The 26,236-nt window shown below is 48.9% G+C and overlaps 1 protein-coding gene across 6 annotated transcripts in view; it reads left to right on the forward strand.

The window, feature by feature from the left end:
• Window positions 1–213: 213 nt before the first annotated feature.
• Window positions 214–26,236, forward strand: part of BDNF (brain derived neurotrophic factor) — a 44,198-nt gene continuing 18,175 nt past the window's right edge. Inside the window, exons 1-2 of one of the 6 annotated variants that reach the window (XM_053979683.1) lie at window positions 214–619; window positions 3,487–3,641. In XM_053979683.1, the coding sequence (XP_053835658.1) occupies window positions 400–619; window positions 3,487–3,641 (375 nt within the window). In that variant the 5' untranslated portion in view covers window positions 214–399. Of the gene's footprint in view, window positions 620–3,486; window positions 3,642–5,892; window positions 5,967–6,238; window positions 6,442–7,148; window positions 7,220–17,665; window positions 17,840–24,417; window positions 24,674–25,302; window positions 25,604–26,236 lie in introns of those variants that run through there. The other 5 variants (XM_053979689.1, XM_053979684.1, XM_053979687.1 and 2 more) reach the window with 5 other exon arrangements.

Here is a 26,236-nt window from a genome sequence, read left to right on the forward strand (position 1 = left end):
TTGTTTTTAAGGATCCTTGCAGGAATTCTTACATGGGAGCAGCTTTATTTATTTAGGTCAACATTAGCACTGTTTCCTGGTTGTGTGAATACTATCTCAGGGGAGAATTTGTCATTTTAGTCTGAAAATGACAGGATAAAAATAGACAGGACAATTTCATACATAACTGGTAGGGAGGTGTTTTTAGCTAACTTGTTGCAAGAGCCTGGATGGAGGTTATTTTACTAAATGCCCCTGGTTCAGTGGTAGCCTTGGAAGAGTTTCTCTGCATTTCTACTTTCCTTCAGCATTTTTACCCCATACCACTATTCCTCTCTTCTTCTGTTGTCATCTCACCCTCTTCCTCTTTCACCCAGGGGCCTTGCAGAGAACACAGTCATAGTTGAAACAGTTCATCATATGAATGCAGAGACAAAGCCAAGGGTCACTCTTACTCAGAGCTTGCCAGCATCCCTTAATAACCCTTCTAGGACAAGCATCCAGCTCCTCTTGCTCTCTGCTAACTCCGTGTGTAATTCCTCCAACAGATATTTTGTTCTCAACAATAGGGTGCTTCTACCATGCGCCAGGGGGTTCAGACTCCAAGCTGTGACTGCGAGCTCCCATGGAAGCCGAGAAGGTATTTGCCTGTTGAGAAGTAGATTCATATGGTTTGGAAGGTAGTTTCATCATAAACATTAACTTTGGAAGGGATTTAAGGAATGTGTTTACTTTTCACCTGTAAGTACAATTAAGGCCAATCCCCTATAGTTGTATCAGGGTATTTCTGTCTGGGAGTGCTGGTTTTCTAACTCGGGTCTGCACATAACAGCATTTAAAAATATGATGAGGCAGGGATGTAACTTATTTTGTTCATGGCCATGCTGTGTGTTTTCTCTTTAAAGAAGATTGAAGAAACAATCTCTTTTAAAGGCTGATGCCTGGAGATGTTTTCTTGTGGTTACATGAAGCAAGGTGTAGACTTTGATGCCAAAAGAAAGGCTCCCCCACCTTGTCAATGAATCCTATAATCAGGTTGCAATAGTAACAGATTACAGCTGTCATGTTTCTTTTTCTCCAGGTTCTGATTTCTCTCCCTATCTCTGGTTTTCTTCTAGTAAGAGATACCCGGTGTCTCATTTTGCTCAGGTCAGGCAGGAGAACTTACATGGGCCAATAGTTTCCATTACATTTATCTAATCTCCTGTCTTTTCCAGCTAACCTGAGTGCCATACAGGTACTGAAGTACATTTGCATGTGTGGTAGTTTGAGAAATTAATTAATTCTAGAAGTTTTCCTGAAACACACCTTTTCCATAAATGACAGAAACAGTTTAGACAAAACTTTACTACAATAGTGGTTTTTGGGTTTTTTTTACTATAAGTTGATGGCAAGTAAATAATTAATGCAAAACTCTCAGACCTGTCCTTGAAGTCCTGCTACAGTCCCAGTCCCCTGTGAGAGGGACGTGGAGGTACCTATGGACAGCTGAAAGTGCAGAGCAGAGGATTTCCCCAGGATCAGCAAATTGGTGGCTGGCTCAACACTGACAGACCCCCTGTCAGCCCTGATCCGTGTCCTCCCACTGTAACCTGTGCTGCTGCCTCCACAGATTAGGAATGCTGGCCAAGGCGTCTGTCTCAAGGTATTTGCTTCAGACGCTGTGGATGATGGAAACCCTGATTTATCCTGCCTTGTAGCAGGGCTGGCTTTCCTTAAGCATACTGAGCTCTCCTGGTTTTACCAAATGTGAATGTGAGCTTGGCACAGTTTGTGATCTTAAAAGAAGTCAATGTGCAAAATGCCTCCCGCTGATGGTGACACTGAGGCCCTTCTCTTGTGAGCTGAGGTGGGTTGGAGGCCAGGCTCTGAGCCCACCTGTGGGATTCCTGTGGGAATCTCAGCCTCCCTTCCCTGCAGACACTTGGAGAGGAGTCGGTGATCAGCCGTTCTCGGAGGTACTACCACAACAAGCACATGTGCTGCTGCCTGTCTGCTCCAGAGGATTTCCTGCTTCTTTCAGGAGACTGCAAGCAAGCTGAAATGCTCCAGCACTCTAAAGGAGGACAAGGCATTGGTGGGAGGCTTGTTTAGTATCTGAGTGGGATCATGACTACGATGTTCATCTGCATGTTACCAGCATGGAATATACGCACTTTGAAGACAAGTAGGCTCAGAAAGAAAGGAAAACTTCCAGGGAGGGAGGAGGCAGAGTGAAAGACTGCTAACACTTGCAGCGCGAAGATCAGGGGAAAGATGGAAATATGAGAGCAAGATAATCTGCAGGAGGAGGAAATCAGGCACAGAAAATCAACACTTGATGGGAGGCTACCCTAAATACCTACTGGGAGGCTGGTATTTACCCTCCAGGCAGTAGCAGGGCAGGTGCCAAATCCGCCTGTTGAAGAAGCAGGAGGTTACCAGCAAAACTAGCACACCATGACCCTGGGGGACCTTTCTAGCAAACACACCATTAGATTGCTGGCATGGAGAGAAGCTGGCAGCCCCGTTTCACACCAGCGATGATGTCACACAGCTCTTATTTCAGAAGCATCTCTGTGAAGTTGACAGCTACTGCTATCATCTGATTCTGCTCAGATTGCTAATGTTGGTGTCTGAGGCAGGTTTGCAGTGGTCCCTGAAGGAGCAGCTGTACATAATGAATGGAAGGTGCCTTTTAGCACCTTAGCAGTTAGGTGCTTAGCAGTTATCCACATATTTTGGTAGTCTTTCAACTATGTGAAAAAGCCAACCAGCAACAGCTCACCATCTTCTAAGGTGTTTTAAGGCAGGGAAAGAGCATTTGCAGCTTGCTTAGGATTCCGGGATGCTTCACAGGTCGATTTAAGGCACTGTGACTTTCAAGCAATGCTCCTGCAGTATTCTTCACATTGTTTTGTCTAAGAGAAGGAAAATGTATGGCTGATTCCCGCTTAATTAGGCCTCATCTGCTAAACAGTTATGTCACTATTTACGTATGAGTAGTCCCCACTGAAGTCAGGTCCTGCAGCTGTATACTTCATCTGGTAACAATGTGATTCCAAGATAAACAGACTTGGAACAAGAGATGTACATTGCCTTATATGTATGAACTACCTGCGTGCAGCAAATGCTGTGCCCTGTCATCCTGGCAAATGCTAACAGCTATCCTGTTTCAAGAGCCTGTAAACGGACCACCTGATTATTAGTTTTAAATAATGGGCTAAACTCTACCCACTGCTTTAGCTTTTAGTGAAGTGTATGACTTATCAGGTGAGTAACTTTGAGTCACTTGTGCCGCTCTACAGTAGTAAGGGAAAAAACCCTCCACACCAACTCACATCAAGTGGTTTTTCATGGCTGGGTGTCCCATGGCCTGGGGATAAGATCTTCTAGAGGAAAAAAAAAAAAAAAAACCAAAAAACCACATAGCTGGAAACAAGACCTAGGGAAAGGAAATGTCTAGAAACTCAACAGGCATTTAGGTTTAATTCTAGTCCATCCCCTTTCTAATGTCCCTTCTTGCAGGAATCCCTGACAGAGTGACTGGTGCATTGTCTGGTGTCTCAGCTTCAACTCTGGCCCATCAGAATGACTTGGACTGTTCTCTCACCTGTGAATGCCACTACAAGGAAAGACCTCTGATTGTTTTATACTGCCTCCTCCTACTCGTCTTCTGCCAGGTAATTCCGGTTCTCCATAGCATCCCCTGTTGTGACCTTTTGTTTTTCCACACACTTTGGTACCATTCCCTTGACTGCAGCCCTGTTTAATTCCATTAATTACTTTGACGGTATCTAAAGCAATCCCTTCAGCAAACACGTGCTTAATTTGGTCTGTTGAGAATGAGATGTGTTATCAGTTGTCACCTAGCCCCGGGGGGTGGGTGGAGTCCCGCTCTTCAGCAGAAATACTGACCAGGAGCCCCTCTAGTTAGCCGTCCAAAGTAACTCTGCTCGTGGCCGGCACCCCGACAGGTATCCCCAGCAAACACAAGCTCTCCAGGCAGCACCCTGCCTTATCACTGCTGGCAAACCCCACCAGTTTCCCGTAGGAAATGCATCTGCACAGGGCTGAAATGACACCATGCTGCTTCCTGCTGTGGAGCTCCTGGGAAGCTTTGTCGAAGGATTTTTTTGCTGTAACTTTAAGGTTATTACATCAATATGATACCGTGGCCCACCAAAGGTTTCTCCTGGGCATCTCTAACAATTGAGACCTTCATCAGAAAATGAAGATACCTAGAAGTTAATGAAATGAGAAGTAGGGGAGGAACAGTGCTGCAAAGTACTTTGTAACAAGTGCTACAGAGGCAATTACTTTCTCAGTGAAGACGATGTTTCTTGAGCTCTAAAATAAGTACGCAGAAATATGTTTTAAATCATATTGGATCTTTGTAAAGTTCTCTCTATAAAACGCTGAGGACTCCACAGGGTCAGAAACCTTTAAGATTTAGATATGTGTTTATGTAGTCAAAATGTGAATTGTGCAACTTACTACCCAAAGTAGATTATTTAGGTATGTGTTTATGTAGTCAAAATGTGAATTGTACAACTTACTACCCAAAGTAGATATTACCAAATTACTTTATTCCCCTGAGGAAGAGGCAGGAGCAAACTGCTTAGAAGAATGGGAGAAAGTAGAACTCATTGCAAGTCCACTTGTTGAAACACTTAGGTTGGTGGGGTTTTTTTTTTAACTTTAATGCCACTTAAAACTGTATTCCTGACCAGTGTTAACAGTAACTATGAGTACTTCCAACTGTTGGAAGAAAACTTCAGCTTCCTGACTGAAGATCAGCACTTGAGGACGTGTCTCGGGTGACACCGTGTCAGTGACAGGGTGATGTGCCGGGTGCAGTGTTACATCAGCGGCAGGCTTTCCGGCAGGCTCTGCCTGCACATGGCACGCAGGCAGCGTGTGATGCACTGAGGGGTTCCGTGCTTCTCCTCAGGGCAGCTTTGCTGGGTACCACTTGACTTTTCTTCTAACACCTTGTCCCCAGGACAGCCGAGGCAGGAAAGTACCAGCTGTACCAGTCTTAGGGCAGCATCTGCTGGTTATTGCATGGATCAACATAGATGGTTGTCATGGAAGAGGCTGCTTGCTTGGGCTCCCAGGCAGAGGTACCTGGGACTCGGGGGGCGGGAGAAACGGGCGCTTCGGAGAGAAATGACCCGTGAATGTGATTCCAACACTCAGTCGGGAGAGAACGGGTGTGGACGAGGAGCTCCTCGGTCTTGGTCTCCTTTTTCCTTATGAGAGGCAGCACCCATAAACTTTGGCAAGTCCAGGTTCAGTTGACAGCAATTCGCCTTCAAAGGCGAAGAAACGCGCCGCACCACCTCCCACAGCCCTTCCCGCACCGCTCCCGCGGGGCTCTCGGAGCCGGGGAGGCGGGGCAGCCGCTGGGAATAAACCCCAGATGCGAAGACAAATTGGGGACGAGGACTTTGTGAGCCTCGGCAGGAGCAATCCTGGGGCTCGGCCACCTCTCTCGGGGAAAGGGGCTGCCCTGGCGCCCAGGTGTGCGGGCGTTCTCCCAACGCAAGCAGACCGGAATTGACTTGGCGATAGAAACCACGGGCGGAGCCGGGCGCTGCAGGGGCCCCGAGGGGAGAAGGGGAGAAGGGAAAGCAAAGGCAGATGCCGGGGATGCGCTCCCCTCCCCTCCGCCTTGCCGGCGGCAGGGGCTCGGCGCGGGCCGGCGGAGCAGCCCGCCCCCGGGATGCGCCTCCCGGCGAGGGTGGAGGGAGGAGGGGGAGGAAAGGCGTGCGGGAAGTTGCAGCTCGGGAAAGGCAAGGGTTTCGGAAAGGAACTCGTCTTGGCAACTGTGCCACGCTCCTCTTGTGGCAGGACCTAGTATGCAACAAGTCCCTGGAGCACTTCCCGTGAGAGCGCAGCGAACGTGACATTCAAACAAACAAACAAACAAGCGAGCCCCCAAATGCTGACTTACCTGTCCCGAACGTAAATCTCCGGAGCCGGCTCGTCTTGCACGGCCCCAGGTGCGAGCCGGGAGGTGGGAGGAGGGCGGTGGGAGTCAGGGCTCGCTGCGGAGCGCGCCCGGCCGGCCAGGACTTCGCTCGGGAACTTAGCGTCCCGCTCCGCTTTCCTGGGAGGCGGCTGCGATCACGTTTTATACCGTATTGGTTGGTAACCCCTCTCATTCATTAAGATCACGTAAGAACTCAGAGGGAAACGTGACTCTGAGCTAAGGCGTTTGCGTAAATCTATAGGTTTTTAAAACTCCCTGCCAGTTGCTTTCTGTCTTCTGTAGGCACCAAGGTGGTGGAGAGTTTAAGCTTGCGGATATTGCAAAGGGTTATTAGATTCATAAGTCACACCAAGTGGTGGGCGATCCACTGAGCAAAGCAGAAGTTCTCACATGATGACTTCAAACAAGACACATTACCTTCCAGCATCTGTTGGAGAGACTGGATTTTAAACCACTTCTGTCTCCAGGACAGCAAAGAAACAATGGTGAGTACCTACAAAAAAAAGCTTATTTTTAATACCTAGAGAGAAGAACAAAACAACTGCACCAAAAAGCTTGAGACGTTGCTTAACGACAGTATCTGATATCACGGGCTCGGCTTTCTAGTACTTAATACGCCAAAGAGCGTAACCCGCGGGGGCCGGGAGAATTGTGTTTTAGACGGTGTAACTTTAATTGCGGCGCTCTTTGATTTAGGGCTGCGATGGAAACGGCGCGTCTGAGAGAGAAACTTGGAGCCGTGGCGGCCGGGCTGCCGCCGGGCGCTCGCTCGCCTCTCCCTCGGCGGGCACTGCCGCCTGCCGTCGGGGGGGCCGGGGGCTCGGGGCTGCCCCGGAGGGGGCGCGGAGCGGCACGTGACGGGCGGGGGGCCGCGGCGAGGAGCGGAGCGGAGCGGGGAGGCGGCAGCACCCTGGACAGCGGCGGCGGAGGCGGCCCCGCGCCGCTCCGCATCGCTCCGCGACCCGGCGGGCTCGGGGAGCCGCTGGCGCTGGGTACCGGCTTCCCTCCCCCGCCAGCCCCCGGTGCTTGCACTCCCCTCCCCTCCCCGCCCGCCGCCCTCTCGCCCCGCTGGAGCTGGGCTAAGTTGAATTCCTAGCGGTGCGGACTGGAATAGGAGCAAGAGAGGAGGGATAAAAAAAAAAAAAAAAAAAAAAAAAAGAGTCTTGCAAGCTCCGGGGGTTGGTTTGACGGTGTCAACTTTGGGAAATGCCAGTATTTATCTCCGCGATCTAGCCACTGCTCGTGGTGTTAGCTGTAACCAAGGTAAGCAGAGGGGGGACACCCCCGGCGGCCCCTCTGGCTCCTGCCTCTCCCTCTCTGTGGTGCGGGGATGGGTGCCTGCTCTTCGCCTAGTTTTGTTACCTTGCTGGCTGCTTGATGTGTGTGAGGGCTAGAGAAGGAAGGAAGGAAGGAGAAGCTGGATGCGATTTAACTACGAGTTAACTTAAGTTGTGCCTGATTTAACCTGGGAATCTCGTCTATGTGTGTGTGCATGCTTTGGGCAGAGATGCAACTGATCTTTACCAAGAGAAGCAGATGCGACGGATTTTTTTTTTTTTTTTTTTTCCCTGGCTGAGAATGCAAGTTGATTTTGCATAGCTAAAGAGATGCAGCTGAGCTCTAGCTGGCACTGATGTGCAGGACTGATCTTTCACAGATAAAGGGACGCAGCTGATGTTTACCTACACGGAGATTAGCTGACCCCTCTGTATACGCAGCCTAAGGCTCAAAGGGAGAGCCGTGCATGTATTGCTGATGATCCAATATCCGCATCTACTTTGCCATAATTAATGGTGTGTGTGTTGTGTGTGTGTGCGTGCGCGCCTTTGGCAAGCCTGAAACCCAAACGCAGCCCCCCCAACTGGAGATCATTCGGATAAGCTTTCTGCTCATCTCCCTCCCTATCTCTAGTGCCTCCCCCCACCCCTCCCCGCGCTTCCGATTCTTCCTACGTAGAAATGTAGCTAATAATATTTAGTCTCCGGGCTAAAAATAAGCTCTGGAAAGTCAGCAGTTTGGCGGAGCAGCGGCGGCAGCAGCAGCGCTCGCAGGTAGAGAGGCTCAGGGGGTCTCCGGCTCCGCACGGAGGCTGTGCACCCCCCCTCCCCCGCTCCCCGCGCCGCCGGGGGAGCGCGGTCCTGCAAGGAGAGCCCGCCCGGAGCCGCGCCGTGCCCGCCGCCCCGCTCCAGACAGCCTGCGCTCCTCCGCCCGGGGAATCCCGGCCGCGGGGAGCCCCCCTGCTCCCCGGCCGGCCGAGCCCCCCGGCACAGCCCCGGCGCCACACGCCCTCCCTGCGGCAGCGCCCCGCGGCCGGCCGCGCTGCGGAGCCGGGCCCGCCGGCAGGGAGGGAGGGAGGGAGGGAGGGCGGATCCCGGGGCCCCGCCGCCCCCGCCTCCCGCCGGGCTCCCTCCCGCTCGGCTCGCACGTAGCGCCGCCGGGCAGGGAAGCCCCCGGCAGGCGGCAGCGAGCGAGGGAGGGAGGGAGGGAGGCCGGCCCGCCGCGGGGAGGGGGCGGCGTCCCCACCGCGCAGCAGGGCGGAGACGGCGCGCAGGGCACCGCGCCCGCCGGGCCGGGCCGGGCCGGGCCGGGCTGCCCCCGCCGGCTGCGTCCCGCCGTGTTCCCCCCTCCCCACCGCGGTTGCTACGGCGACCGCCTGCCCCCGGGAGGCTCCGTCCTGCGGACGCGGGGCGCGGTGCCGCGGGGATGCGGGCGCCGGGGATGCCGCCCCTCTGCCGCCCCCTCCGCCCCGCGGCCCGGGAGCAGCTCCTCGGCGGCAGCCCCTGGACGGCAGCACCGCAGCCGCACCGGACAGCGGCGCGGCCAAAATGGAGGTGGCGCAGGACGGCGCCGGAGGGGCGCGGGGCTCGCCCCGAAGTCGGTCGCCTGCCGCTGTGCTGCGGCCGTGTCTGCTGCGGGGCTCCCGGGGAGAGCAGCCGCTCTCCTCCCCGCGAGATGCGCTACCGGCGGCCTTGCCTTGGCGCCGTCCTCCTTTCCCCCCCCCACGGCCGGCCGGAAGAGGGAGCGGGCAGCATCTCTCCGTGGATTTTTCCATTTCCACCTGGAGAACTTGCGTTTGCTGGGGATACCTGTCAGGGTGCCATAGGAGGCAGTTCTTAGCAGCTGTGGAGGCGAGGAGAGAGGAGCCAGAGAAGAGCCAGGTCTCAGCAGCATCCTTCGTCAGGAGGCTGGGTGACACTCAAAACACTCGTGATTTGCAGTACTGGTCTCATTAAATTCATAATGAAACGTCCCCTGACCTTTTTTCACTTAGGAAAAAGTAATGTGGTAGAGCTAATATTTCAATACATCCACTCTGAACTAGAGGTTGATGAGCCCTACTAAAAATCTACCCACTTCCCAAAATAATTTTTTCTGTTATCTAGGAGGTTGTCAAGGAGCTTCTAGTTATATGAATTTTCCACTCCATGCATAATTTTGTGTATCTTCCTGTATTTTAAGTTTGCACCCATTACTTTCTTGCCAGCACTTAAAAAACTCCAACGTTTCCCTTTCTGCCTCTGTTGCCGTGTTTCTCTGGAATTCTAATCATTCTCTGCAGAGACGCATGGGATGGACGGCTGCTAACAAATGACACGGCCGTATTTGGTCCCATCGTGGTGACTCATACCTTAATCTGCAAGTAGCTTTATTGATTTCAGTATCTCCTGTTTCTCCAGGAGCTGTCACTGCTTTGGTGGTGGTTCATCACCCCCTTTCATCTCTTACAGTTATGGTACTGTAAAATGGCTGATCTCCTTGGAGTATGTCTTCATCCTCCAGTTTTGGTGTGGCAGTGATTTTTGCCTATTTTTTAAGGTTTTCTTTTACCTGGTACCACGAGTGTTGTCTTCAGTGGTTTGGTGTCTGTCAGGTGTCTGTGTCCAGCACGAGATGGTTTTTATAATATATGGTGTTTGACACAGGCGTTGTCTCTGTGCAAGTTTGCCATTCTCAGCAGCTCACCATTTGGATAACCTTTTGATTTTCAGGATTGCTCAACAATTTCCTGTTTCAAACAGTCTGATATTTCTCACTATTTATTTTTAGTGGCCAGCATTCACAGGCATGTATGCCAGTGGATTAATGTCTAGCATTTCATTAATCTGAGGTGGCTGGATGCATACATTTGCCTTTGTACAGCAAGTCCTTTTTTTTTTTTCTTTTCCTTTATCACATTAATGCTGTTGAGCTCTTAGAAATGCACTAAGAAAATGCAGACTGGCTGCCATTCAGTAACCATAAGTTGCTTCCTAAATACAGTGGCATATGGTTGCCCTGCCATGAGAAATTCTGGAAAGGTGGATAAATCCTGAGGGACAGATTTTCCTCGGAGCTGTAAGTCTTACCATGAATCATTGTAGTAAATCACCACTAAGCACTTGAAGATGTAGCTGCTAGAATTTTTTTAATCAGCTACGCAAACAAAGAGAGCATCCAAAAGATTTCAGGAGAACTAGTTCATTCCTCTGGCAAAAAATAGTAACGTCAAGTGCAGTAAACAGCATCTGCAAGAAACAGTACCTATCAAAGTTGTTGAAAATCAGTAGATTCCCTAGACCTTGGGAATGAGACAGGTAGTGCAAGGTAAAATATGTCTGAAAAGACACTTTCACAGCTCCCTCCCCTTTGAGCTAACATTAGACTGGGGCTAAGAAACTGGGGCTAGCAAAAGCAAGCTTGTCAAAGTGGTCCTTAAAATGGATTTGATGGCTTTTGGGGCATGAAGAACTAGAAAGGAGGAGTGGAGAAATGCAGGACTGGTTTTGTAATGCTCATTTTCATTTGTGGTCAGCAAGTCCAGCTAATAAGAAGGACTGCAGAATACGGGCAGATGAAATATAAAAGGAAAGGTAATGCTTGTATGCCTGGAAGTGAGATTTTGGAACAAGTGTGGGTATCCCATGTTTCTCTCATGTTTGGTTTTGCAAATGTCTTTACACTTCCTTTCTGCATCTCTCCCACCACATTGTTAGGAGTAGTGAAGTGCCCTGGCAGGGAAATGTCAGGGGACATCCTGCACCCCCAGGGCACGTGATGAGCAGGGTCACTGGCGAGCTGCTCGCCACCTTTGGTGAATTCCTCCGCCCACGTGCCAGCAGCAAGGTGTAGGGTAGGGCACAGGCTTCTCCCATGAACTGAAAATATCTCTGAGACATACTTCTGCAAAATTATAGCCAGGAAAACATACCGACTGACATGGAGTTCATATAACAACTGCCCACCCATTTCATTATTTCACAAATGTGTGATTCTTGCTTGTGAGCTGTCACCATTAACATTTCCATCTGGCTCAATATTGCTTCTATTCTTAGTTGCTTTGTGATAGATGTAGGTGTATGAAGAAGATTTCCCCCCACCCTTGTGTCGTGAAGTAAAATAACCGAAAGCCATACATATATGTATCCACGCATTTTCATGCAGGCAGCCAGAAATAGAGGCACTTTCATGGCACTCCCATTACTAGATGTAGAGGGGAGGTAAGAAGCACATGCCTGTGGCCTCTTGGTGCTGCTGGAACAGGTACATAATGGGGAAAAACATAAATAAGTCAAAATCTAACTGCAAAAGAACAATATTGCTTTGATCTCCTTTTGAATATGCAGTTGGAGAGACCTATTTTCCCAACCATGTAAGTATGGGAATAATTTTACTTATCATGTAATCCTAATTGGTCTCTTCCTGAGGCAATCTCAAAGGGAAAATAGCTGTGACACTCTTTGGTGTTCAAAGGATCAGGTCCTCAGCTGTGTAGGTATTTCTAAACTTAGACCTTTCAAGCTGCTCATTGCTTGGACAAACAGAAAACTCTCTGCAATGTAGGCAAAACCTGCTCGTCTGTGCCAAAAGTGGGATACCTGTGGCAATGATCAGGCATGTCACAGGAGTCTCCAGCACAAGCACATCTGGTTCCAGTCACGTTACTCCTGTTGTCATTTGAACTTCATGGCAGAGTGCAAATGCACAGTTCCCTGATGGAAAAGTCTCTGAAATGGCTGATGGGCGTGAGGCGTTTTCACCTGGCACGGCTCGGTGCTTCCCAGAGGGGTCTGGTGTGGGGAAGCAGCTGGGCTGCGGGGCCTGGCCTGCCCTTGCTGGGCAGAGCCCCGGGGCCAGGGCAGTGCCCCCGAGCCAGCTCTGCTGTCAGTGAGTGCTTTCCCCACGGCCCGGGCTGCTCTGCTGTCCCTTGTGGGGAGCCCTGGTGCTGGCACTGCAGTGGGCCAAGCTCTTGCCATAAGTGGCCAAGTGTATACTTTCTCTTCCCCCTGCCTTTTCGTGGTGTGGTCTGTCCTTTTTTGTTTTTTCCCCTTCCCAAAATAGCGCACAAACCCCCAATTTAACAAGCATAAACCATACACTCTGGCCTCCAATTTATTTTGACATTTGGCAAGAATGATTTTGCAATGTGTTCATTAAGTCATAACATTTTTGCTACTTTCCCATTCCAGATCCTTATTGACTATAGCACATGTGAAAATAACAAAGTTATTTATTTTCCAAATGGACAGTAGACCCCAAAGCTCCCAAGAAATTGCATTGTTTATGGATGCAATGTATGCAGAGACTTTTAAGGCCCTAGGTCTTCCCTGACTCTAAAAAAAATTGTTTAATTTCTGAAAGGGGTGAAGAGGGGTTTATCATCCACTAAAATGTTAATAGGGTTGTTCAGTTAAGGAGGTCTCATCAGACCAGTTGTTTCTTTTTCTCTTAAACAGAGCCTTTGTGTGATTTGGGAATAATGCAGTAAAAAGTTATGGTAGTAGATAATTAGATGGACCAGCTAAAAGCAATATGAAAGGGGGCTGGTAGCACAAGGATTACAGAAGGTGTGTGGGCATTTTGACATCCAGAAAACATTATAGATCTGGTCTCAGCTACCTCAGTCTCATGATGATAATTAAGAAATGTGGGTGTAGAAAAGATCTTTGCATGGTTTGGTTGGATTATTGCTGCAGTTCAAAACACAATTGACAGAGACACCCACATTGGACATGATTGCCCTTTGATGAGGCAGATACTGACTTTTTAAAGCTGACACAGTTAAAATTATGTCCAAAGTTTATGGGGCCACAAGCTTCTCACTAGACTCCATTATTATAACAAATGGTAAGCTGCAAATTGAAGCAGTTAAAAAAAAAAAAAAAAAAAAAAGGTGAGGCATGCTGAGGTGGAAGGGACCCTGGCAGTGGGAAGGCTTCAGGATAAACTTTTCTCTCATCTGTTTCTCTCATCACTGCACACAGGCAGTGTCTGGGGGCTCCCTTTCTGTGTGTGTGTGCTCTTCAGAGGCAAACGGGAGGGAGGAGCAGCCAGGCTGGTTCCTTTGATAACCCATGGTAAAGCCAGGTTCCTGTGCAGCCTGGGTGCTTTGTGGCAGATCTTCCCAGCTCCTTCACCTCCTTTTGTTCACCAGCCACACAGAGATGGTACCGAGCTCCCCTCTGGGCACCAAATAAGGTGAATGTACCACAAATTGAAAACGGAGCAAAACCCAACCACAAAGCTTACAGTCTTTCATCTGAAGGACATGTTTTTAAGAAACATTTGAGAATGGAAAGAGCATGATGGAGGTTAGTTAGATGGCTCCTGCTCAAGTCTAAGACGAGGCATAACAGCGTAGCTTAACAAACCACCTCTTGCAGAGTATTATTCTAATATTAGGGACTGAACCTGTACAGCTATGGAAATGTCAAAATATTGACGTCAGCCCTGACCCTGCATTCGGGTTTCTATATTCTTTTACGTGTTTCACCCCTTGAAACAGCAGCAGTAGGAGGAGGTTGTATGGTGGCCCACAAGCAGTTTTGTATCTGTCACTTAGTTCCCATTCAGATTTTCTCTCAGGAATCAGGAAAGGCCACACATTGTCAAGGCAGACAGAGCTGGGAAAATATTTGACATTTCAAAATTAATTTTTTTTCCAGTATTTTCAACATAAACTGAGTTCTATATTGTTTAACAGAGTATTCAAAAAGGCTTTCAGTACTTCTGTCTAAAGCTATCATCAATAATCTGACAGATATTTGATAAAATATTCAGATTCAAACCCACAGAATATCATGAAGAGACAATGGATTTAATGGATTTCAGGAAAACAGGTGGCTACCAAAGGGAAAAAAAAAAAGGCAGCTGCTTTCTGACAGCAAATACCTTTTGAAACCCAACCAACTCTACTGAGAATGGGATGAAGCAAGAGACATGAGCAGAGGTCAAGAGGCTGGAGCTGCTCATGTGTTGGTTTGCTCTGTAAAATCCATGTTCTCTCAGACCTGCCAAAAGTCTGTAAACCATCTGAGAGAATATTTGGCTGAATTTTGTCAAGAGATAGCTGATGTTATAGTATTGACCGGGAAAACAAAAAGACTTAGCAGTTTTTAAATGAGGCTAAATTCTAGGTTTGAAATTTTCCAGTGATGATGATACATCTCAAATGTCTTTTGCTACTGTACAAATCTCTTGCTGTAGCCTGAAGTGTGATACCCTTTATTATATTGCTGAAAATTTATTGCATCAGAGAGAAAGAAGCCTACTGCATCTCTTGGCCATCCACAGAAAGAGTGAATCTTACAGTATTTTCCTTATGAATGTCTTTTTGTGCCCCAAATTTGTTTATTTACTGAGGTATTTTAAGTGCTTGCAGCACACTCATCATAGATCACCGTTTTTGAGCACCTGAGTGACATGAATAACCTCTGGCCCAGGTTTTGTTCTCATCCTCTTCTGAGGGAACAAGTACTTAATCCTAGGATTGTTCCCTAGTTTTGGTTTTTGAGTTTTAGTTGTTGTGCATAAGTCTTTCACAAAGGTCTTGGTGGTAGCAGGAGGTGAAGTTTAACCATAGGTTCACCTCTTTTCTGTCTGTGTGGCGTTTGCTCCTGCACCAGTCACTCTATCCACAGGGTATTCCCCAGGCAGATCTGATTCTCAGGCTCTTCCTGCCCACCACCTGTTGTTTTCCTCTTCCCAAATCCTTCACCTGGACTCAGTCAGCTGTCCAGCCATGGTCATAGCCCTGCATCCCCACTGCTTTTCTCACCTCTTTTTTTGAGCTCTTTTAAAGACACAAATGTCTCTGACTTAAGAAGAGCTTTTAATTCCCAGTCCACTGCCTTTGGCACCTAATGGTTATTTTTATCATCTACTTTCCCATCAAAGTATTTCTGCAGCAGTCCCTTAAGAAAATTCTGCTGGTTCCCAAATTTTAAAGAAGCCAAAACATCTGACAAGAAGGCTAAGTCCTTAAAAAGACAAACCTAGGAAGCTGATTTGGAACGGCCAGAATTTCCTTTTCAGTCTCTGCAGGGCCAAAAGAGGGAAGAAATCCAGACTGATGTGAGGCGTGCACTTCAGGCCAGGAGAAAAGCCAAAGGTGATGGACCTTTCCAAACTGTTTTCTTTGGATCCATCAGCCTGTGCAAGAGCTACAGGGTAGGACCAGAGCAAGCACTGACCCAGCTCCTGAAGCTCCAGGGGCACTGTGTGACAGCTCAGAGCCTGGCGCTCTCACACCTCAGAGCCTGCCTGGGCAGGGCTCCTGGCACCCCGTGGGGCTCTGCCAGCGAGCAGGCGTGGGAGCACTGGAGGTGGAGGGCAGGCAGAAGCGGTGGAGAGCGCTGGAGTCCTGGCTGGAGTCCTCCGCACCAGGGGAGCAGTGCTGACATGGAAAAGAACCAGCAGTGAGTCCTGCCTAGTGTGGAGGAGCGCAGGGTAAGGCCCTTTCCTTTGCCTTCCCAACAGGCAATCTGGCAATCCCTCATCCATCTGCAAGTGTCCTGCCCTCCTTACCTGAAGCCTTGGTGGGGAAGCTGTCCGCTGCCTTCCCAGTCCGTGCTTTCCGTGGGGTGGTAGTAAAGATTAATGGTTGGTCAAAAATCGATCAGCTAAATGTAGATGAAGGTCTGGTACTTTGTCAGACCATGAGAATGTGCATTTCATCTGCTTGTCTTTCATTCGTGTCGGCACTCAGGCTGAGCCCTTCTTCCCAAGTCTCTGGAAGCCCATCCGTTCATGGAATCGACACAATGTTCCTTTTCTGCCAGGGTGAGGGTCTGACAAAAGCACAGCAAACCCACCCTGCAAAGTGAACTGTGCTGTCAGTTAGATGCTTCCCCAGCTCCAGTAGTTGGTGCAATCTTCTGGTAGCTAACAGGGTCTAAATCAAGAAACTAATCAGAAATAAGCCTGAAAATGGTACTGGCTCTTATTTACTCTCTTTTATCTTGATATAACTTCTTAAAAGAATATTTTTAACAGATCCTTTAAGCATTTGTAGTAAGAGGCAATAGACAAAATGTCATAATTTCCATATGAAGGAGTGCAATTCCTATATAAAAAAAGCCAATTTATCCTAATATGGTCTCAGAGTCTAAGTAACGTATTCTGTCACAAGAACTTTTGCATCAAAACAATTTTTCTGTTTCATATCCAAGAAGAAATGTTGAATATTTAAATTCCACATTCTTTTTGATCTTAATTCCCTTCACAGAAGAGCTCTTTAGGTCTCACCAATGTGCTCTAGGTGCAATATCTGAGTATATTTTTCATATTACGGGATCTAACCCAAATTAAGGAACCAAAGGGGAAGGAGCTGTACATGCCTCTAAGGGAAAATGATTCTGCTTGGAGCACATAGCAGGGTAAAGCATCAAACAGAAACATAACAAAAGTCTAAAATAAGGGGTTTAATGCCTTGGTGCAAAGTCCTTGCTGAAAATCTAGCATTTGGCTCCCTTCTGATTTAAAAACTTTGCATTCCTGCTGACTTCAGCGGTGTTTATGTTCAAATAAGTAAAGGCACCGTGAGGCCATACAGTACAACTGCAATTTGCAATAAATTATAGCAGATTAAACAGCCAGCTAATGAAATACAAAGAGGTGTTTAAAACACTCGCTTGTAAGCATTTATGTTTCAGATGTATAAACTACATGAAAAATAAACATTGTCCAGAAAATAAATGTATATTATGTTGTTTATGAGTTTATACTCTAATGGCACAAGTCCTGAACCACCAAGGCCCCACTAAATGACTTGCCAAGGCTAGGGGTAGATTTTACTTGGGTATTCTTTGAGTTATAGCCAACACTAAAAATACAGGGGCTTTGAGCCTCAGAATGCAGGATTGCTTTCCTCCCACTTCAGATCATGTTCAAATGGGGTTTGTGGTGTCTCCACTGCTGGATGTGCCCGGCCCAACCACCCCTTTCCCCTCAAAGGCCACCCTGACCTTGCTGGGGCAGAGAAATCAATATGTTTTCCCATTTGAGAAATGGTGTGGAACGTGAGGAAAGTTATTTTAAAATAGCTTAAAATTTGTATTGATTTTGTGGATCGATATTTCAGAATTTCTGGATTCCCGAGTAGTCATACATCCACCCTGTGTTTTGTTCCCCTCTCTCTGCATCTGTAAATGATAGTCTGAGCACATCACATGCTGTAGAGAGAGAACCAGCTCTGCATCCAGCTGTGCATCCCCATACTGTGCTGCTGAGGAGGAAAATAATATTTTAATAGTAGTACCAAAAAACTGTGCCAGCTGTACTGGCACTATTTAAAGCAATTCTGCCATGCAAGTCAATGAAATAATTTCATCTGGCCAGTGTAGAGTTAATAACAGCCCCTGTGCAATTCCTGCCCCTTGGAGCTGGGTGTTGCAGTGTGAGGACAGAGGAAGTGAGGACTGCACCTTCTTTGTTGCACTTTTTGTGTATTAGCAGACCCTGAGGAGTGGGTGAGCACCACGGATGAGCAGATTTGCCTTTCACTTGGACAGATGAAAGCTCCTGGGCAGGCACATGGCTGCCCGTTGATCTCCAGAGTGGAATGTAGTAACGTTCACACACAACGTGCTTCCAGCCATTACGTTACCGAAGGATTGACCACCCCAGGTATTCAATACACAGAAATTACACCATGCAAATGAAATGTTTTAGTCAAAGGAAATTTTTGCTTTAATGTGACTAATCCAGTACTTGTTTCTCGAGCCACGAGTCACAGGGACTGGAGGAGGAGAACCTTCATTTTGAGGACTCTTTTTAATATTTATTGTGTACTGATAATTTTAGTTTGCAATTAACAAAAATATGTACTGTTTCGCAGATACTTCTCTCTTTAATGCTTTAGGTGGTTAACGTAGAAGATGTTTTGAACTCTTATGTTTTGTTTCTTAGGTGAAATAGCTCAATATGCTATTTAAAGAAAAAATATCCTGAATTTATCTTTAAACACATCAGCTTGTTTAAAGCATTGATGTGGCTCTGCTTTGAAAAGGGATGGAGCCAAAGTTCCTTAACCCCTTCGAGAAGATGAAGACAACTATCTAAGTTCAGCATAAAATATGTTAATATGAAAGTCCTGAAGGGCAGGAGAGCCAGAAGAACTATTTAATGTTTACACATGCTTCGCATTCCCAAGGATTTCTGTGTACCCAAGGAGGATCCCTCCTGCCAGCTCCTGGCAGAGTGGGACCCCGTGGGTGGTGGGCACCCCGGGACAGCCACTGGCCATCACCCCCGGGCAATGTCGCTGAGCTGCTGCACCTGGCCAAGGCAGCGCTTGAGCTTGATGTCAGGGGAGATCTTAGTTGCTTCAATAGAAATAAACTACAGAAGAGCATTCATAGGGCTGTGGGCCTGGGATTTTGGGCCTTGCTTATTTTTAGCACACACTCAAAATAAGCTCTCCAAAGTTATGCACTGAGCAGGGTTTGCTAAGGCATGTACCTGTTCTGATAAGATGCCTGGCTAAGTTTATAAACCCCTTGGAATCTGATCCCTTTAAATATTAAAAATAATCCACTATATTGCATCTAACTGAAACCCACTGAATACTTAGAGGAAAGGAGAGATGAGTCAATCCCCACACCTTTCACCCACAAGTGCACCAACAGTTTTCTGATCTTCTTTAATCCTAGAGCTCCAATGGCCTGATTCGTCACAGGAGAGCATCTCCAGCCATCTAACCTTTCCACACTTGGCTCAGGTTTCCACCATCCCAAGGAATCACACACAACCTCTTTGGGGAAGAGGGGATTTTCTTCTCCCTTCCTATGTCTGCTGCTCCCTCAGAGTCTGCGTTTTTGTTGTTCTTGTCCCATGCCCTCTTTTCTGTCTGCTGTGCTGTTAGCAGGAGGGTCAGGGGTGAGTGAGGGAGGCTCAGGCACCACACGCCAGACACCTGGTACACTGGATACTCCTGGGCACAGCCCAGATACTTTCCTCTTTGCTCTTTGCTCAGGTAATGGGGGTTTAATGCCTCTGAAACAGCAGCAGTAAGGCAGAGACACTCAGGAGATGAATTGCCAGCTTTAGTGAATGTCAAACCATCAGGAAATGACAAACCAAACTTTTAATGTTTCTGCGGGGTTGGAATCATCCTCTCCTTACTTTTTTTTTTTTTTTTTTTTTCTTGTTCTCACCTTTTTTTTTTCCTGTGCCATCCTCAACAGCTGCCCAGCACCCCACAGTGTGGGCAAGCCTGGCGTGGCTGGACACTGGCCAAGGGACCAGGGGTCAGAAGGAAGGGTGAGTTATCCTCCTGGCTTCCCCCAGCCCTTCAGCACAGGGAAGAGGCACTTCACGTGTGGTTTAGGAGTCCCTCTGTCCAAACAGTGCATGGAGTTCATGCAAAACCCCAAAAGAAAAGCCTAGAGCTTTGCATGGGGAGGATCTTCTGCGTGTGTGTTTGTGGCCATTGCCACATATCACACATTCTATTTCTGCACCTCTTGCCAGTAGAGACAACGATATGAGCAGTGGCAAGGGACAAAGCCAGAACTGGTGTGCTCGCCAAACAAGTATGTTCATGAGCAGCTTAATGGACTTGTGTGTGATAGACACATGCATTTCCTCGTTTGCAAATGGCTAATCTGCACCTACCACAGAACTCTGTCAGAGAAGAGGTTTCATGCACATAAATTGTGCTGAAATCCCTGATTAGAAGGCATGGGACAAGATTCAGGGTACAGATCCTGCCATGTGATGGAAAGCTGGCATACCTTTAGCAGACATGAGAAGAAAACAATTATTTTAATTGTTGGCTAGAGTTTTAAAGCTACCTTTGTTGTAGCTGCAGGGTGACAATTCTGAGCTATTAAGTGGTATTTTCTCCAGGAAAAATGTTGTGGTTTTGGTGTCTGTGATTCAAAGAGTAGGTTTTCCTCCTTTATCCTGTGTACATGCAGCCTATAAACCTTGTCTAATGGAAGACCTTTGGGTTTGTATTCCCATCTTTGCTGTTTCACTTAATACTTTCCCTGCTAAAAGGAGGCTGCAAGGCCTCTCAAGAAATGCTGTTCACTGAAGGTGAAATTATGCTTGAAATTAAGAGCAGCTACCCTGCACTATTTAGGGCACTTGAAGGGTCTGTTCTGGTCACCCAGCAAGCTGCTTGCAGACCAGAACAACAGCAGCTCTGTAGGCTGAACCAATGTAAACCCTGGGCTTGTGAGACCCGAGAGCCACCAGCCCAGGGCATTGACACACAGCACTGATGGCTGGGAGCAGCTGTGGCCACAGCTTGGCCAAGCCCTGAATGCAAGGGGAAAGCTGGGGAAGTGACCACCACCATCTTTCTCTCATCATCTCTCAGTCAAAGCCTCAAAAATAGGAAGATTTTACAATGTTAAGCAGAATTTGGCCTTGGTCCTCAAAGATGCTGAAGTTTTTCCAGTGCAGTGATGTTGGTGTGGAGCATGAGGGGCTCTCGTGTGTGTGCTGCAGCCACTGAACCATTGCAGAGCAGCATCATAGCCCAGTCATCCTACAAATGCACCATGTCTGCAACCCTGGCAGTGTATGCAACTTGTGTCTATAACCCACTGCAATTTTTAGCTTTGCTTGAGTTGGAAAAGTTTATTTCCATCAATTTTCCATCTCTTTAATGTGAAAAAAATAGCAAGTAAAGGTAACTAGGAAACATGAATAAACATAATCAAACATAAATTGCTTGTAATGATATAAGGAATTACTTCAGCCAATTAAAATTTTAAATGGAAAAAACCCTGTAGCATCAAACCCCAAATACATCAGTAGCATTGTCCTTTTTGTAATCAGGATTAGTTTATATTTCCTGACAGCCAAGTAAGAAGAATTCCAAATTGCAGCTTCTTGACCTTTTTCTCATTCAAAAACAGGTCAAGATACTACGTGAATAAAATGGGGAGTGTAAAGACACAGTCTGGGGGAGGGGAGACTCAATCACCCGTTGCCTTTTGTCTAATTATGTACCTTTTATGAATGTTACTCTTTTCAAATATTGACTTTTTTATTGCTTCTCCTACAATTGCAATGGGGGAATTTAAGAGCCCCACAAACTACTTTATCATATAATTAGTTTATCAGTAAATTTGGACTTCATACATCAATCACTATAATGCATAATCTCCACTGGGACAGAAACCAGGTGTGCGTGCTTCTGCTTTCTTCTTTATAGTATCTACAGCATCATTAGTGCCTATGCTGCAGTTTAAATTGAATTCAGCAAAAAGCAATGGTCTTACCCTCCTGCAAACAGTATCACTTCAGGGATAAATCAGCATTTGATTGATTGACAACTCATACTCTTTCCCTGCTGCTGTTTGGAAAATGGTGAAGTATGATTTGTGTATGCAAACAATTATTTTACTTAGTAATGAATAGGAAAAAACCACTTGGTTCCAAGGTGAATGCTTAAAGCAGGCATACTGTGACAGCACCAAGAGGCTTGATACACTGAATTATCTGAACCCACCAGAAAAGGGTCTGCCTGCCCTTTTCTTCCCCATGCAATTGTGGTGTGACTTTCTTTTCAGGTGCCTCTTACGTGTGACATCTGTACAGTCCAAATGGGGAAAACATAGCTGGAAGACACAACAAGAGAGAACTCCTTTTGGGTCTATCAGAAAACACTGGGATGCCTGACCTTTGCATCCTATGTATCCCACAAATCCCAAAGGGGATGGTTCATGTAACCTCCCAATTTATAGTGCATTTTATGGACAAAGGAGTGGAGGTCCAGCCAGAGCAGTGTCCCCATGTCAGGACTAGCAGTTGCTTCACAAACTAATACCTTGAAGACACAATTTTTGGGGGTTCATTCATAAAAATTCTCTTAGAAGTCAGGGTCTGATTTAACAACACGGAACCCAGCTTGGATGTGATTTAAAAATCCAAACAAGTAATTATTTACGCTACTTTTTCATTTTCCGAGTAATCAAGCACTGGCTGGTAATAACGCTCCAAGGGCTGATTACACCAGCAAGAATCAGCAGCTCCTCTGACCACACCTCTTCCCTGGGAAAATCTCTACACCGATGCAAAAGGCAACACGTTTGTAGCAGAGAGAAATGGGAATTTCATGGTTGCATGGAATTAATGGTTCTCATGTTCTTAGCAGAGCTGATCTGAAGTGCTTCCCACAGAGTGAGGACTTGTCAGGCTGTCTGTAACATGCTTCCTTTCCAACATTAAAAAAAAAAAAAATCTGATTGCAAGCAGATTTTTTTCAGAGTATATCCCTTCTCCTTCACTCCTGAGAAAAAGCCAGCAGTGTTTCTAAAGCATGATATTTGCTGCTGCTCATCTGCATGTCTAGTGTACCAGCAGAAGAGTCTTTCCTCCAGGAATAACAAGTGTGCAATGTATTACATTACAGCTGATTAAAGTAGCCTCTCCTGCTGCTGTTTAACTTGTCTGGTCCATCATCCAAATACTTGCAGGCACCATCTTATAAACACAGACTATTGAACTGTGCTGTTTTATGACTGTGCAAAAAGGCTGCTGAAAACGTGCTGCCTTGGTGAAATCAGGTACCAGCACTAACACCTGGAAAGCTACACGGTACTGTGGAGCCAAGTCTAAAACAGATAAATAAATTGCACACGTAAACTGAGCAAGTTCCAGGTACAAGCATGCGTTTGAAACACCTCTGGAACATTCACCCGGCATTGTTGCTGGGAGTTGTAAGCTTACACTGGTTTATCAGAGCGGTTGATGTATCCCCAATGGCAGAATTTGAATAACACAGAAATAGCAGAGCAGGACTTGGCCTGAAGAGCTACCTATTAGTGACTATCCATCAGCCAGCAAGAGCTGGACATGACTCCTCAGGCCCAGGCTGCTAGTGAAGGCTTTGAAAATGTCTCCTTTCTCGTAAATTGGATATATTTGGACTGGAAAACGCTGAGACAAAAAGAGGTAGAACTGTCTTCGTGCTCGCTGACATTTTTAGTTCAAACACGCAAAACCAAACCCCCAAGTGCAAGAAGGATGGTGATGTGGTACTCAAGCATGATTTTTTACAACGTTCTTAAAGCTGCAAAGGTTATTAACCACCAGGAATCTTTCCTTTAATATATATTAAAAGCTGAATTATATGGAAGGCCTTAGATGTACTCAAATTTCAAACACCTGGGTTATTTTCTTTACTGATAAATGCAGGTGTTTCATAGCAAAAGCACACAGGCAATCAGACTGTCTGAGGGCAGCAATGAGTTGCACACGTTTCTCCTAGGATAAATACATTTTCACAAGTGCATGGGGTGAATGGGCCTTTGGCATTAATTGCAATTGGATGGCAGTCAGGCTTTGAGGTGTAGAAAAATATGCGTTTTAACCGATTCATGAAAGAGTTGTGCTAGCTTCTTCTGAAGATCAGCTGCTTCCAATTTTGCCTGTGAGGGAAGAGGGAAGGGAAGAGGCGAGGCTACCACAGCCCATGCCAGGCAGGGGGTGAAGCCAGCTCTTCTCCCAGCGCTCGCTCTTGCCGCCAGCACACGCGTGCGCTCCCGCTCGCCGCAGCCAGCCCAGCCCGGAGCGTGCCATCTCTCTGTCTTTACCGAGATCAAATGGAGCTAGTCAATCAGGGGATACCATTATTGCCTCCGCCATTCAATTTCCACTATCAATAATTTACTGTATTTGCTGCACGCGCAGGAGGAGGAGATGGCCAAACAGATTTTTGTCAGGGGGTACAGGATGCACCCCGCGGGCGGCCGAGCAAAGCCGAGCCAGGCGTTCCGCCCGAGATCGCCGGGCTCCGCGGTCGCGCCTGTCTCCGCCGGCGGGCGATGATGCGACGGGCGGCCCCGCTGTCGGTCCCGGTCCCGGGCTGGGCAGAGCCGCCTCGGGACCGCTGGGACTGAGCTCCCGCTGGGCGCCTGCAGAAAGTCACCGGTGTAACGTTACCTGGGGCGCTCATTAATAAGCAATGCCTGTTATTATCTTGATTGCATTCTTAATAGGCGAACTACGGAGAGGTCAGCGCGGGAGCGATATTTAAATGGATTGGGCTTGCTTAATACCCGGCGGAGTAAACCAATATCCCGCCGCGGGCGGACCGACACCCCCCCGCCCCGCTCCCCGCTCGGGAAGCGCCGGGGGAGCGGAGGGGAGCGGAGCGGAGCGGGGCCGGGCGGGCGGGGCGGGGGCGGTGGCGGGGCCGGGAGGCGGTGCGGAGCCTCCGAGCGGGGCAGCGCGGTGCCTACGGCCGCCGCAGCCGCCGGCCGGGGGCGAAGCCGCTCGGCGAGGAGAAGGCGGCGGGGCTGGGCCGGGAGGCTCCGGCTGAGCGGCGGGAGTGTGGGATCCGGCTGCGCTGCCCTCCCGCCCCTCATAAAGCTTTGATGAGACACTTGAGACGCCGCCTGTGTTGTCGAGGCGGCGGGAGGCGGTCGGTGGGACTGGGCGCCCGGGAGAGGATGTGACTTCCCGGAGGGGGACCCGGACAGGCTTTGTGTGGACGACAAGGTACGCGGCGCCCCGCCAGGAAACTTAAGGGGCCGGGGGCAGGGGGTGCGGGCGGCTGCGGAGCCGGGAGGGCGCCGGCCGGCGAGAGGCGTCGGGGAGCGGTAAGGGCGGGCGACGGCCGGCGCAACCCCGCGCCCCTTTGTTCCCGCACCTGTCGGCGCGGCCGGTGCCCGGCGGGGCTTTAGTCGGGGCCGGCGGGAGCAGGAGCGCGCTGCCCGGCGGCGCGGGGAGCGGCGGAGCGCGGCGGAGCGGCGGGGCCCGGCGGCGCTGCCCCGACGGCGGCGGCCGCGGGGCGCGGCGGGGCCCCTCAGGCGGCGGGGCGCGCCCCCTGGCGGCGGGCGCGCGGCGGGGCGGCGGCCCGGCCTCCTCCCTCCGTGCGCGGCGGCGGCGGCGGGGCCGTGACGGGAGAGCGGCGGGGCTGTGGGGCGGCCGTGACGGGAGAGCGGCGGGGTCCGGCCCGGCCGTGACGGGAGAGCGGCGGGGTCCGGCCCGGCCCGGCCGTGACGGGAGAGCGGCGGGGTCCGGCCCGGCCGTGACGGGAGAGCGGCGGGGCCGCGGGGCGGCAGCGGCGGGGCCCGGCCGTGGGGCGGGCGGGGAGGGCCGGGCGCCGCCGGGGAGGGGCGCGATGCACCCCCGTTGCGATGCACTTGTTGAAGCTGGACCGTCGCTGGAATGTGAAGCATGCCCGGCTCCGTCTCCGGGAGCCGGTGCCCTCTGCTCTGCCCGTCCCGTTGCAGCATCCGCGGGGCGCCCGCCGGGTGCCGCCGGCAGCGAGGGGAGGCAGGGCGGCGCAAGGAGGGTCCGGCGGCCGGAGCGGCCCGAGCTGTCGGTGCTCGGCAGGCAGCGGCGACTGGGCTCGACCCGCCGGCTGGGCATTCCTGTCGGGGGTCAGACACGCCTGCACCCAGGAAAAAACCCTGGGCTTAAATGGTAAATTTGTTCGGCAGAGGTTTAATTAATGCTTCGGAAACCCTGTGCTGTCCCACAGATTTGTTTTTTTTTTTTTTTCCCCCTAAGATTAAAAGCATGAGGTGTCACAGCTGTGGGCCACGCTTGCTTTGCTTGGTTGTTTTTAAGAGGTGCTGTTGGTGTCTTGGTTTGTTCATTCCAGTTAAGATATGTCCTTTTCCTCTCAGTTTATTGTAGTTTGCTCTTCTGAGGTTATGCAAGATCAATAGTCATTACTTATTTATGTTTCTAGTAACACAGTTCTAATGAATGCAAAGAATCTATCCTGGCAATACATTTTTCTTCAGCCCGTATTTCTGTAATCTTTAATTCATGGTGATAAATAGATAAAATGAATTTCCGTCTATAGATACGAGCAAAGGGCTGGATAATGAGCCGCCTGCTTGTGGGCAGGAGGAACTTTCACAGCACCAAGTTTTAATGGCTTTTTGGTCACAAAGGTGAAGACTTTGCTCTATTTACACGTGAGTGGCTGTCCCGGGTAAGCAGATCATCGTATTGCCTGCTCTTTTGTGTTGGGTAGTGAGTGTGTGTAAATCGTAGGCTCTGCTTACAAAGCTGATTGCTGCCTGCGAGCCCTCATGTGAAAACTGC

The sequence above is a fragment of the Vidua macroura genome, chromosome 6, assembly GCF_024509145.1.
Source record: "Vidua macroura isolate BioBank_ID:100142 chromosome 6, ASM2450914v1, whole genome shotgun sequence".
NCBI lineage: Eukaryota > Metazoa > Chordata > Aves > Passeriformes > Viduidae > Vidua > Vidua macroura.